The sequence below is a fragment of the Prionailurus bengalensis genome, chromosome C1, assembly GCF_016509475.1.
Source record: "Prionailurus bengalensis isolate Pbe53 chromosome C1, Fcat_Pben_1.1_paternal_pri, whole genome shotgun sequence".
Classification (NCBI taxonomy): domain Eukaryota; kingdom Metazoa; phylum Chordata; class Mammalia; order Carnivora; family Felidae; genus Prionailurus; species Prionailurus bengalensis.
In genome coordinates, this window is record NC_057345.1 from 85,759,928 (window position 1) to 85,773,759 (window position 13,832).

Sequence of the window (13,832 nt, forward strand, 5' to 3'; positions counted from 1 at the left end):
TTTTTCCCATGTTAATGATTTTCTTTGACTAAACATTTCTAATTTTGTTTGTTTTTACATATAAGTTAATTTTTGTTAGATTTCCAGTTTTTGGCAGAAGAGTAACTGAAGAAAAGGGAACATTGTAATTCTTCTAAAGGTTTTTCTTAAAAGATGTCAGAAAGTGCACTTGGCATAGTTTTTCTTCCTGTAGAGATTTCCCAACTTTCTTTTTCCCATGTTGCCATTCTCTCTTGTTTTTATTGAGAAATAGGATGGTATAATGGAGGAAGCACTGGCTTTTTTCTTTTTTTTTCTTTTTTTAATGTTTATTTAGTTTTGAGACAGAGACAGAGTGCGAGCAGGGAGGGACAGAGAGAGAGGGAGACACAGAATCTGAAGCAGGCTTCAGGCTCCGAGCTGTCAGCACAGACCCTGACGCGGGGCTCAAACCCACGAACCGTGAGATCATGATGTGAGCTAAGTCAGCCACTTAACTGACTAAGCTACCCAGGTGCCCCCCTTGGGGCACTGGCTTTTAATTTAGGCAAGAACTCAGTCGCCTCATCTGTAAAGTGGTATTTTATCTAATCCCTAATGTTGTTAGAATGAAAAGTATATAGAAAGACTCTGACACATAGGCTGTAAAAATGATAGCTACTCTTTCTCATTTTTTTAGTAACTTTTACCTTCAGTTGCTTTTTCAACCAGTGGCTTCCCAGTGGCTCACTTGCTGCCCATTGAACAAATCGATGCCATGTGGTTTTGAGGCCAGGTCTTAGAAAGAATAGAATAACTTGTTATACATTTTCATAGGTTGGATTTCTTTTTCTTACTTTATGGTATCTTTCTGGATTCATTTTTTGGCAATTAAAATTGCCCTGTTCCCTATCTTAAATAATATACCTGTCTGTAAAGGAGTTGTCAGTCAGTTATATGTGGCAAACAGTGAAGACACCACATTGTGATTAAAAGCATGGACTTTCAAGCCTGACTTCCTGTGTTCAATTTCAGTTTTGCCACATACTAACTATGTAATCATGTATAAGACATTTAACATCCGTCTGTATCAGTTTTCTTGCAGGGTCATTATGAGGAATAAAAGGAATTAATACATGTACAGTGCCCAATTTAGTGCCTTGTGACATAGTAAATGCCAAATAAATGTTTGGTACTATTAGTATTTACTCATATGCGTAGTGTCATACAAATCCAAAAATTTATGAGATAAAATTATATGAAGGGATGTTTTAAAATGTAAATGTGTAAGTTTTGCTGAGACTGAAATGTGGTATTTTGGTTTTTTCTTTAGGTATTACATGAAACCTTTCCTAAACATACATTTCTGATGAATGGCTTAATTCAAGGAGTAAAGGTAGGGTCAGTGATATAATGCACACATACACACGTACACTTTTGTATGCATAATTCTGCCCATATATTATTGTTACTTAATGGACCAATTCACTGTTAATTTTTACAATTTTGAGTGTATCTTGAGGGATTACTTAACACTTTTAAAATGAACTGGCTTTTATTTATTTACTTACTTATTCATTGTTTACATGAACTGGGTTTTAAATATGATTTGATTCAAATATAGCCAACTCTGTATAATGATAAATCACATCATTACAGACTTCTGTATTTTATGTGTTGGCATTTTTATTCTAGAATGCTTTTATAAACCAGCAACAAGAATATAGATTGAAGAGAAAAGAATTATTTGCAAAATGCATAAATAAGTATAAAACTGTATGGTAATGTCTTGAGTATTCCATAGTCTTTATTCTTGATTCCATTTCATCAACAAGGTTTATAAACAGGTAATTAGCCTGTGGATATAAAAACAGTTAACATACCTTCCTAGAATTGCCAGTGTCAAATTATTGTGACTGAGAATTCATTAGAGCATTTCATATTAATATGCAACCACAGCCCTTCAGGTGATTCTAGATAATCTAAAGGGAGTTTTAAATTATATATAGAGGAAAAATAAGCTATCTAGTTTAGTGATACTTATATTTATGTTAGAGATAAACTTTAAAAAATCTCTTCTAGGTTAGTAGAATGATTTCTTTTTGGTCATTGATATACATAGTATACATATTTTCATTTACTTTCTTTAGGGTTTGTTGTCATTCCTCAGTGCCCCACTTATTGGTGCTCTTTCTGATGTTTGGGGCCGGAAATCCTTCTTGCTGCTAACAGTATTTTTCACGTGTGCCCCAATTCCTTTAATGAAGATCAGCCCATGGTATGTACATAATCAGATTATAGCAGTTAAACATCATTCTGTTCATTGTTTTCTAAATATTCCTTTATTTCTTTCACTTTTTCGCCATCTTACCTATGTAGGTTTTAATTTTATTCTTCCAACATGTTTATTCTTCAACACAATAGAGGGCCCTTAAAAATATAGTGGCTAAGCAATAGCTCATAAAGGTTATAGAACTGGATGCTACTGTAGGAAGTGTGTAGACTATTGGCTAACCTTTTTTTGGATTTCACAGCTCAAAATGATAGTTGCTTTAATATCAAGGAAATTTATTTCTTTCTCCATATAAAAGAAGTTAGGAGTTGAATGCGCTGCCATTCTCATTCCAAGGTGGCTGCCTGAGCGTCAGCTTGTGTCACACTTCAGGCAGCAAACGAGGGAGTGGCTAGAAGAGCACAACGCCTTCCTATATGGAAACTACAGAATTCCCACCCAACCTCTGCTTACATCCCTTTGGTCACATTTCAAGCATATGCTCCTTGTTACAAGATGCTGGGCTCATGACCATGTTAATTAAAATCAGGATATTTTCAATGAGGAGGAAGGGAGGGAAGCTCACAATGAGAATGATTTTCCTGAGATAATAGAGCTCAGTGTAGTTGTAGAGTTATTAATTCTCTTATGTTCTACTCCACTGCATATTAATGTTAGTTATCCTACATCATAGATAGAATCCTACATTTCTTCCTATTGTAGGTTAGTTTGCTAAAATTCTAAAGGCCAAACTCCGGATGAATGCTAGTCACACAAATGAAATCTTACTAAAGGAGTCCAGAGGATGGACACAAAATTTGCTGTGGAAATCAGTGTGTTAGAAAAAATTTAGTAAGCAGTAAAGCCCTAGTAGAATATTCTGAAAGTTCATTATGATTACACATGATTTTTAAAACATTCAGCATGACAATAGAAATTTCTTACTCCTGGCCAGTTATTTTGAAATCATAAACACCAAAATGCAATTTGCTTTTTATTTATTTAAGTTTTATTTATTTTAGAGAGAGAGAATGCCTGTGCACATGCTCAAGGAGGAGTGGGGGAGAGGGGTGGGGAGGTGAGAGAATCCCAAGCAGCCTCTGTGCTGTCAGTGTGGAGCCTGACCTGGGGCTCAAACTCATGAACCATGAGATCATGACCTGAGCTGAAATCAAGAGTTGAACGCTTAACCAACTGAGTCACCCAAATGCTCCTGTAGTATGCTCTTTTTAAAATAGTTTTTGGGGCACCTGGGTGGCTCAGTCAGTTAAGCGTCCAACTTCAGCTCAGGTCATGATCTCATGGAACATAGGTTCGAGCCCTGCGTCAGGCTCTGTGCTGAAAGCTCAGAGCCTGGAGCCTGCTTCGGATTCTGTGTCTCACTCTGACTCTGCCCCTTCCCCACTCATGTTCTGTCCCTCTCTCTGTCTCAAAAATAAATAAAACATTAAAAAATAATTTTTTTAATAGTTTTTGTTCACTCTTTATAGTAATTATTCTCAGTTTCATTTGTGAACTGACACACAGGTTTCTTCTATGTAAAGACTGATTTTTTGTTTAACCAACATTTGAAAAGCTAAAGATAGCTTATAGAATAACATCTAGTTTCTATATATATGGCATAAAATAAATAGAGAGTAACATTCCTCCATTTTATTTACTGAATTTTGTTTTTTGTGTAGTGCTGTGGTGGGAAGTACTAGTGGATGAATTATAATAGACTTTAGTTTGTTGCTGTTTTTAGTAGAAACAACAATAAAGCCATTTAACAGTACACTACTTGGGTGAAATATTGACCTAAATATATTTTAAGTATTCCCGCTTAGCAGCTGAATTATTTTTGAAGGGCCACTTCTAATGCTGTTTTCATTGTATCTATGGCTTATGATTTATAGATGACTTAAGCCATTGCCTGAAATAAGCTGTTACTCTAACTCACTTACAGAAATAAAGGAAGGTTAAGGTAATGTTAATCTGTTTTTTGTCAATTGTCTTTACATCCTAGGTGGTACTTCGCTGTTATCTCTGTTTCTGGGGTTTTTGCAGTAACTTTCTCCGTGGTATTTGCATATGTAGCAGATATAACCCAAGAACATGAAAGAAGTATGGCATATGGACTGGTATGTTTGTTTATTCTTTGTAGCTGCAGGAAAGCACTTTGTTTTTTTAATTATTTCTTTTTTGGGTTTTTTTGAGATTTTATTTTTTATTTCTTAAAATTCACATCTAAATTAGTTAGCATATAGTGCAACAATGATTTCAGGAGTAGATTCCTTAGTGCCCCTTACCTATTTAGCCCATCCCCCCTCCCACACCCCCTCCAGTAACCCTCAGTTTGTTCTCCATATTTATGAGTCTCTTCTGTTTTGTTCCCTTCCCTGTTTTTATATTATTTTTGTTTCCCTTGCCTTATGTTCATCTGTTTTTTTCTCTTAAAGTCCTCATATGAGTGAAGTCATATGATTTTTATCTTTCTCTGACTAATTTTGCTTAGTATAATACCCTCCAGTTCCATCCACATAGTTGTGAATGGCAAGGTTTCATTCTTTTCGATTGCCGAGTAATACTCCATTAATTATTTCATATTACAAAGAGTGCAAGCCTTTGCATTACAAAATTTATTTTTTTGCATAAAATACATTTCATAATAAAACCATCCATTACATTAATGGATGGCTTATATTAAAAGTTATTTTCAGGGGTGCCTGGGTGGCTCAGTCAGTTAAACATCCAACTCTTGGATGGCTCACGTCATGAGCTTGTGGTTCATGAGTTCGAACCCTACATTGGGTTCTGTGCTGACAGCAGGGGCCTGCTTGGGATTCTCTCGCTCACTCTCTTGCAAAAATAAATAAATACTAAAAAAAATTTTTTTTTAAGTTTTTTTCAATACAAAGCCTTGTATTCAGTATTCAGTATTAGTCATATGTGCCAGACTTAAAATTATAGAATATTTTTACCTTATAGAAGCTCTTTTTGAAAGAATACTGAAAATAAATTATTTACTATCATGAGTTTAAAACATTACTAATATTTAATGGCTACTCTAAAATGTAATAGGCTAATATCTAGGTCAGGTATCAGCAAAACTTTTCTGTGACTTTGTGGGCTATACACAGTTTCTTTCATATTTGTTTTTGTGTGTATCTCTTCAAAATGTAAGAACCATTCTTAGCTGGATTTGACCCATAGGTGGCAGTTTGCCAACCTCTGAATTTTGTTTTGGGAAATGAATTATTCAGTGGTAGTGTAGTCTGCTGTCTGTCAAATCTAAGAAGAAAATAGTTTACACGGGCATGATAGTATACAGATCATTATTAGATATCCAGAAGTAGGACAGTGATGAATTTCAACAAATAAAGGACAAGCATCTTTTTTTTTTTTTAATGTTCATTTATTTATTTTTGAGAGAGAGAACGTGCATGTGCTTGCAAGCAGGGAGGGGCAGAAAGAGAGAAAGAGAGAATCCCAAGCAGCCTCTGTGCTGTCAGCCCAGAGCCTGACATGGAGCTCCATCCCACGAACCCTGAGATTGTGACCTGAGCTGAAATCAAGAGTCAGATGCTTAACTGACTGAGCCACCCAGGAGCCCAGAACAAGCATCTTTTGATAAATAAGGGCTGAATATTATGTCAGGCTGAATCTTCGTTTTATAAGAGACTGTTTTCTTGATTCAAAGGATACTATATAACAAAGAATCATGGAATTTGGAAGTTTTGAGGAGAAATACGATAGTGAGAAACTTAAAAAATAACTGATGATTTCAGTTGTAAACTTAGAACATTAAATGATACAAAGTTGACAATAGCCAGGAATTTTTTTTTTATATGTTTATTTATTTATTTTGAGAGAGAGCAGGGGAGGGGCAAAGAAAAAGGGAAAGAGAGAATCCCAAGCAGGCCTTGCACTCTCATGCAAGGCCTGACGTGGTGCTCGGATTTATAAACTGTGAGCTCATGACCTGAGCCAAAACCCAGAGTCAGACGCTTAACCGATGAACCACCCAGGTACCCCCCAAATTTTTAAATAGTTTTATTGAGTTATAATTTACATACCATAAAACCCATCCATTTTTTGTGTATAATTCAATGAATTTTAGTAAATTTATACAGTTGTGCAGCCATGACCACAATCCAGGTGGTTTTTGTTAAAGGTTTTTTTTTTTTTTTTTTTTGGTCATAGCCAGATCCTTGAAATTAATATTCAACCTGGAGGCTTTATATATTAAAGGCATATTCTAGCAAATGACAGGTAATTCTTGTAAAAATAATACAGATGCAGCTAACAGTGGGGAAAGTGTTCTTTGTGGTCCTCTGTCTAACCAGAAAAGTAAGGCCACTAGGTGAGGAGAATGGAGGAGAAGTGAAATGACATGAAACACCTACACTCTAATTGGACCTTTGCTCACTGCTTCGAATACATGGTCTCTGTGAATACGATATCTCAGTGACCGTCGCAGCGAGAGCCATTGCTCCTTTGTCCACTTAAGTTCCAGAACCATGCTTATACCCAAGTTCCTCTGAGACCACAGCCCACTGTATTTAATCTGCTAGAGCTGCCATAACAAAATACCTCCACTGTCCAGTTTTAGAACATTTCCATCAGCCCACAGCCCGTCTGTCATCTGTCTCCACCCCTCACCTCAGGCAACAAACCACCAATCATTCTATGTTTGTGGTTTTGCTTTGAATAGAAATTTCACATAACTGAAATGATACAACACGTAGTCTTTTGGGTCTACACTTAGCATAATCTTTTGAGGTTTATCCATGTTGATACATTTATCAGGAGTTCCACTTTGGTATAGTGTTCCATTGTATGGAATATACTACATTTTGTTCATTCATCAGCTGATGGATACTTGGGCCGATAGCTAGATATTTAAAGTTACTAGAATGTTATGTACTTGTCAAATAATTGACCTTTGGAAATCAAATTGCTTCTTTTGAGCAGTTTTTTGTTTTGTTTTTTAATGTTTATTTATTTTTGAGACAGAGAAAGACAGAGCATGAACAGGGGAGGGGCAGAGAGAGAGGGAGACACAGAATCTGAAACAGGCTCCAGGCTCTGAGCTGTCAGCACAGAGCCCGACGCGGGGCTTGAACTCACGGACCGTGAGATCATGACCTGAGCCGAAGTCAGACACTTAACTGACCAAGCCACCCAGGCGCCCCTGAGCAGTTTTTAATAAACAGCTAAAAATAAGCACTCCTATGAAGTTAGATCCTCCATCAAAAAGTCAAAAATGGCCTAAAAACAGAATAAAACACAGGGTGGGGAGCAGAAACTCCTGCACGACAACATTGGTCACTAATTATTCTCTACAGAGTGTAGTCTCTGTCAGATGTTACTTGCTGTCACATCTGCTGATGTGCAGGCCATTTTGTCTAATAGGCCAGACATGTCTGAGAATAAGTTACTCTTTGCTTTTTAAAGTTTATTTACTTATTTTGAGAAAGAACACATGTGCATGCAGGAGGGGCAGAGAGGGAAAGCGAGAATCCTAAGCTGGCAGCGTGGAGCCCGTTGTGGACACAGACACAGGGCTTGAACTCATGAACTATGAGGTCATGACTTAAGCTGAAATCAAGAGTTGGACACTTAACTGACTGAGCCACCCAGGCGCCCCAGAATTAAATTTTTCACCTGTGTCCTCTTTAATCTGCATCTTCACCAGAGGTGTCTGGACTTCCTCAGAGTTTTAGACATGGTTAGTGATGAACTAAATGCCAAGGACCTGTGATCCCATCCTTCCTAACTCCACCACCTAAAGAGATCGCCAAGTTCAGTTTTATACTAGCGCTTAACACTCCCTCTGATGAGAAGATAAATGTCAAAGTCTTTAAGCTTTATTTCAGCCAGTCTTAAATATGCATCAAGGTAAACATACATTTCATTTTAATATTGGGGAAAAAAGTCATAGTGACAGTGGATTTCTTCAGAGCATTGTTTTTTAGACTTCTTTCAGGCCATTACGTATTTTTTTTAGTTAAGAGTCTGATTCTTTTTTTTTTAATGTTTATTTGTTTTTTGAGAGAGAGAGCGTGAGTGGGGGTGGGGCAGAGAGAGAGGGAGACACAGAATCCAAAGCAGACTCTAGGCTATGAGCTGTCAGCTCAGAGCCCAATGCGGGGCTCGAACTCACGAACCATGAGATCATGACCTGAGCTGAAGTCGGACACTTAACCCACTGAGCTACCCAGATGCCCCAAGAATCTAATACTTAAAAAATCTAATTCTTTTCTCTTCCTGCAAAAGAAGAGAGCATAAGACAAATGGCAGAGGCAGGAGAGGGAGGGTGCAACGGGAGGACTGATGGAAATCTGAGCTATGTGGTGCTGAGGTAGAGTCAGGCTGTACTGACTAATCTCTTCCTCTCGACCTTTACTTGTCACAGGTGTCAGCAACATTTGCCGCAAGTCTGGTAACCAGCCCTGCAATCGGAGCTTACCTTGGACGAGTATACGGGGACAGCTTGGTGGTGGTCCTGGCCACAGCAATAGCGTTGCTAGATATTTGTTTTATCCTTGTTGCTGTGCCAGAATCGTTGCCTGAGAAGATGCGGCCAGCATCGTGGGGAGCACCCATTTCCTGGGAACAGGCTGACCCCTTTGCGGTAAAAAGTTTGTTTTTTCCTTTGGCAAAAAAGGGAATGTATGATTCAGTGCAATATTGATATTTTGTTGTGGATGTTTCTTTGGGGAAAACATCTTGACAGATTTTTAAAAATGTTTTAAATACTTTCTGGAATAGTTTGGGGAAGATGAAATACATTTTTAAAAGCTAGCTGAGTATCTGTATGTACACTGCCAGAAGATAACACTGCATATTTTTAAGAGCAGGTCAGTGTTTGGATATAAAACCTTATATCTGTCTTTTTCTAATTCTAGTCCTTAAAAAAAGTGGGCCAAGATTCCATAGTGCTGCTAATCTGCATTACGGTGTTTCTCTCCTACCTACCGGAGGCAGGCCAATATTCCAGCTTCTTTTTATACCTCAGACAGGTAAAATCCTATTCTGCCAAAGTGGACTTTTCTTCCATCGTTTAGTGCCTTAATAACAGAAATATTTTTTTTTTAATTTTTTTTTTCAACGTTTTTTATTTTATTTTTGGGACAGAGAGAGACAGAGCATGAACGGGGGAGGGGCAGAGAGAGAGGGAGACACAGAATCGGAAACAGGCTCCAGGCTCCGAGCCATCAGCCCAGAGCCTGATGCGGGGCTCGAACTCATGGACCGCGAGATCGTGACCTGGCTGAAGTCGGACGCTTAACCGACTGCACCACCCAGGCGCCCCATAACAGAAATATTTAATCTTGAGAGCACTATAATAGAAGGGACTGTTTAAATGAGTCCTATTTTGTAAATAATGGCTCACTAGAACTCCTCCTGTGTAGTGTGGTTTATGATCCTTATGCATATCTCTTAAGACTTTTTGGTTTATGCAGAAAGATACGATTATCCTGTCGATGTATGTGGCTTGAGTTTATGTGTTGCTTATAGACATGATGGGAAGCTTGAAATCCATTCACTTACTCCAGTCTCTTTGTGATTTAGAGCATGGATTAGCAAAGCAGCTAGCCATAATGAGAATGTTAGTTTTTGCTCCTTAACACTAATCTTACCAAGCATGATCAAGCCTTTTTTAAGACCTGTAAAAAGCACAAAACAGCACGATATTTATTTGTAAAACGGACTCAGAGTGCTTGATAACTGTCTCCAATTTATTAAATCTAAGTCTAGATCAAGGGACTTAGATTTACCTAATCTAAATTAAGTAGCTTTTGGGGCGCCTGGGTGGCGCAGTCGGTTGAGCGTCCGACTTCAGCCAGGTCACGATCTCGCGGTCCGGGAGTTCGAGCCCCGCGTCAGGCTCTGGGCTGATGGCTCAGAGCCTGGAGCCTGTTTCTGATTCTGTGTCTCCCTCTCTCTCTGCCCCTCCCCCGTTCATGCTCTGTCTCTCTCTGTCCCCAAAATAAATAAATGTTGAAAAAAAAAAAAATTAAATTAAGTAGCTTTTGTTTTTAGTATGTTAACAGTTAGGATTGGGTTCTCAGTGAAAGCCAGATTCTTCCTCTGAAGAATTCTTTGGTTATAAATGAGTTGTATTTTCTTTTTCTGATGTTAATGTTCAAGTAGTTTGGTGCCCATTTGATGTTAATGTACAAATAGTTGCATTAGTATGGTGTTTCTTGTGCTTTTTTACTAATTAATGTTGCTTTTTCTGGAAACCTTCTAGATAATGAAGTTTTCACCAGAAAGTGTTGCAGCATTTATAGCAGTCCTTGGCATTCTTTCCATTATTGCACAGGTGAGTTTCTTTTTAGAGTGATGAGATAGTTACTCCTGGTTGACCATCCACATGGGCCTTATGTGATACTCAGGTGACACTTTCTTGATGGAGTCACCAGTGTCAGGAATCTGAGATTTGTAGGTTCGGAAACTCCTGTTTTGTTAAGTGTAGTTAGTCTTGATCAGATTTTGGGGACTGACACATATATTAATCAACATATGTCTAAACCAGAAAAATAGTTTGATTTACACTGCTTACCTGCATAAAGTCAAATATTTTGTTTTAATTTTTTTTTTGATGTTTATTTTTGAGGGAGAGAGAAAGAGTGAAGGCGGGGGAGGGGCAGAGAGAGAGGGAGACACAGAAGCTGAAGCAGGCTCCAGGCTCTGAGCTGTCAGCGCAGAGCCCAACGTGGGGCTTGAACTCTTGAGCCGTGAGATCATGGCCTGAGCCTACATCAGACACCCAACCGATTGAGCCACTCAGGTGCCCCAAAGTAGAATATTTTATGTTAGTCCTTAAATATTTATTGCATACCTACCATGTGTTGCACACCGGGGATATACCAGTGAACTTAATTAAATCCCTGCCATTGTAGAGTTTGCATTCTTGTGGGATAAGAGAGAAAACTAATAAATATGTCGATGTAAACATATCAGGTGTAATGAAAACTATAAAGAACAATGGTACTGGGGATCTAGAGATTGACTGGGGGCTGGGTGTTAATTTTATTTGGAAGGGTTGGGAAGGCCCTGCTGACACAAGGTGACATTTGAGCAGAAACACAAAAGAATGGAGAACAAGCCATGGGAATATCTGGAAGAAGAGGATTCTAAGCAGCAGGAACAGAAATAAAACTCTCAGTACAGACTGTACCTGGCATGTGTAAGAAACAGCCAGGAGCCGGGGCGCCTGGGTGGCGCAGTCGGTTAAGCGTCCGACTTCAGCCAGGTCACGATCTCACGGTCCGTGAGTTCGAGCCCCGCGTCAGGCTCTGGGCTGATGGCTCGGAGCCTGGAGCCTGTTTCCGATTCTGTGTCTCCCTCTCTCTCTGCCCCTCCCCTGTTCATGCTCTGTCTCTCTCTGTCCCAAAAATAAATAAACGTTAAAAAAAAAAAAAAAAATTAAAAAAAAAAGAAACAGCCAGGAGCCAAGTATGGCTCTCACACAGTGAGCAAAGGAGAGACCTTTAAGAAATGGAATCTGAAAGGTGGAGAGGGAGCAGATCATCTGGGGCCTCACAGGTTGTCCTAAGATGTGACAGGAAGATAGGAAGCCATTAGAGGGTTTTGAGCAGAGGAATGGCATGAGCTATTTGTCTTGGAAACCCAGTTGGTAGCCAGTGGTTGTCTGATGAATAAGATACTAATCAGCCCAGGAATTTGGATCTCCTTAGGAGATGTTTCACCTTTGCCTCGAAACTGTGTCTGTTCCATAATCAAGTACTGTGCTCCAGTGGCCAGAATTTTCTGTCAGTCCTTCTTCCTGTGAAAAAGCCCCAAACATTTCTTCCTATTTGGCCTTGTTTTTTCTAGACTCTGAGATGATCTAACATTCTCTCCCACCTTAAATCCAGTCTTCTAGATTACAGCTTTGTTTTATTCTTTTCTCAAAATGAAAGGCAGAGTCCATTTAATAGGATTCTAGTATGTTTCACCATCTCTTAGGTATAGGATTCCTTCTGCAGATCTCATCATTTATGAATTTTTTGGTAGGTCTAGTGATAAACGTCAAATTTAAATTTAAATTCTATAATATCCCCAAGACCCACACATGCGTACACATGGCAGTATTAGTACTATTTCTAATTTCCATTTTATCTTGAAGCTCCTTGATCAGAAGTAATGTTGCATTCCATCCTGGCTATCAGAAAAGTGCACTTGAGCTTTGGAGGAAAATATATTGTCGCCTGTATGCATAAATAGCTTTTGAAAAAACACCCCTCTGAAGCATAACACCAAGGAAACTGTACAAATAGAGTAGAGCTTGATGAATTCTCAAGTGTTAAACCAATCTTTAATCCTGGGATAAATCTTACCTGCTCATGATGTCTTATCTTTTTCTTACATTGGTGAGATTGTTAATATTTTGTTGAAGATTTAGATGAAGAGAACTAGCTAACATTTACTCTGACACTTAAGAGATTTATAGCTATAAAGTGTTAGGAAGTTTCATTTCATATGTAACTGGTCATGGAAGCTGCAGGTGCCTAATAAATTCAGGCAGTAACCCTGCGGAACACTTGAGTGATGTGAGGGTGCTTCAGAGGAAATTTTCCCTCTAGTCAGTAGATGGCACCTGGCACAAAGGACACAAGGTGGAAAACAGTCTCTAAGAGCTGAGAATCCAGAGGGACAGGCATGTGAATACAGGAGGCACGTGGTTGGGTTTGTATTTAGAGCACTCATAGTGCTTTGAGTCTGGGAAGAAATGAGGCACCGTCCATCCAGCGTTGATGGTACAGCAGACATTATGTACGCGATCCACAAGGAATACGGTACTTAAATGACCATTTAGCTTTCGAGGCCTACATAGAAATACAGTTTTTGAGATGAATTTTCACATTTAAAAATAAAGTCAGAAAATCAGTTGGACTTCAAAAACAGGTGAGAGGAAGTATGTGGCATACATAGAAATACTGATAATTACATTGCTGTGTCATTATATGAACTAAAATGTTAAGTATAATATATAACCCCAAAGGTAGAAGAATTATCTTGCATTCTCATTTATGTCAAGTGTACATTGAGAATAACTCATTTACTGTTGAACTCTGAAGCCAGTGGAAGATCTGTGTCTTTGAGCCTCCTCTGTAGCACCACAGAGCTTACAGCTTCCCCTTTGTCCTGTTGTACTGCTTGCCCCTGTGCTTTTGGTCCTGCTGGCCTTTCTGCCTCCCATTCTTCTGCCCTAAGTATCCCTTCTCTGAACTCCCATATTAACTAGGTCATATCTTATCACCGTGTAGAATACACTAGCTTTTACCTGTTTATTTCTGATTATTTTTGCCTTGGTACCAAGATTGTGAGTCTCTATAGTAGCAGAGCTCCGAGTAGACTGTGAGGTTAGGAGTATATCACATTCATCTTGGTTTTTGTAGCACCCTGTGCTGTGCCTGCACCCAAGTAAGTGCTAAATTAGAGGACATTGGTTTTTTTCATGGTGTTTTAAAAACTTTATTTTTATTTATTTTTATTTTTTAATTTACTTCTGAGAAAGAGTGCAAACAGGAGAGGGGCAGAGAGAGAGGGAGAATCTCAAGCAGGTTCTGCACTGTCAGCACAGAGCCCGACATGGATTTGAACTCAT

The 13,832-nt window shown here is 38.6% G+C and overlaps 1 protein-coding gene across 1 annotated transcript in view; it reads left to right on the top strand.

The window, feature by feature from the left end:
* MFSD14A (major facilitator superfamily domain containing 14A) overlaps nucleotides 1-13,832 on the top strand; it is a 45,344-nt gene that overhangs the window by 22,963 nt on the left and 8,549 nt on the right. The window contains exons 3-8 of the mRNA XM_043575662.1: nucleotides 1,292-1,354; nucleotides 2,109-2,236; nucleotides 4,236-4,350; nucleotides 8,628-8,846; nucleotides 9,121-9,234; nucleotides 10,470-10,541. Of these exons, the coding sequence (XP_043431597.1) occupies nucleotides 1,292-1,354; nucleotides 2,109-2,236; nucleotides 4,236-4,350; nucleotides 8,628-8,846; nucleotides 9,121-9,234; nucleotides 10,470-10,541 (711 nt within the window). The remainder of the gene's footprint in view (nucleotides 1-1,291; nucleotides 1,355-2,108; nucleotides 2,237-4,235; nucleotides 4,351-8,627; nucleotides 8,847-9,120; nucleotides 9,235-10,469; nucleotides 10,542-13,832) is intronic.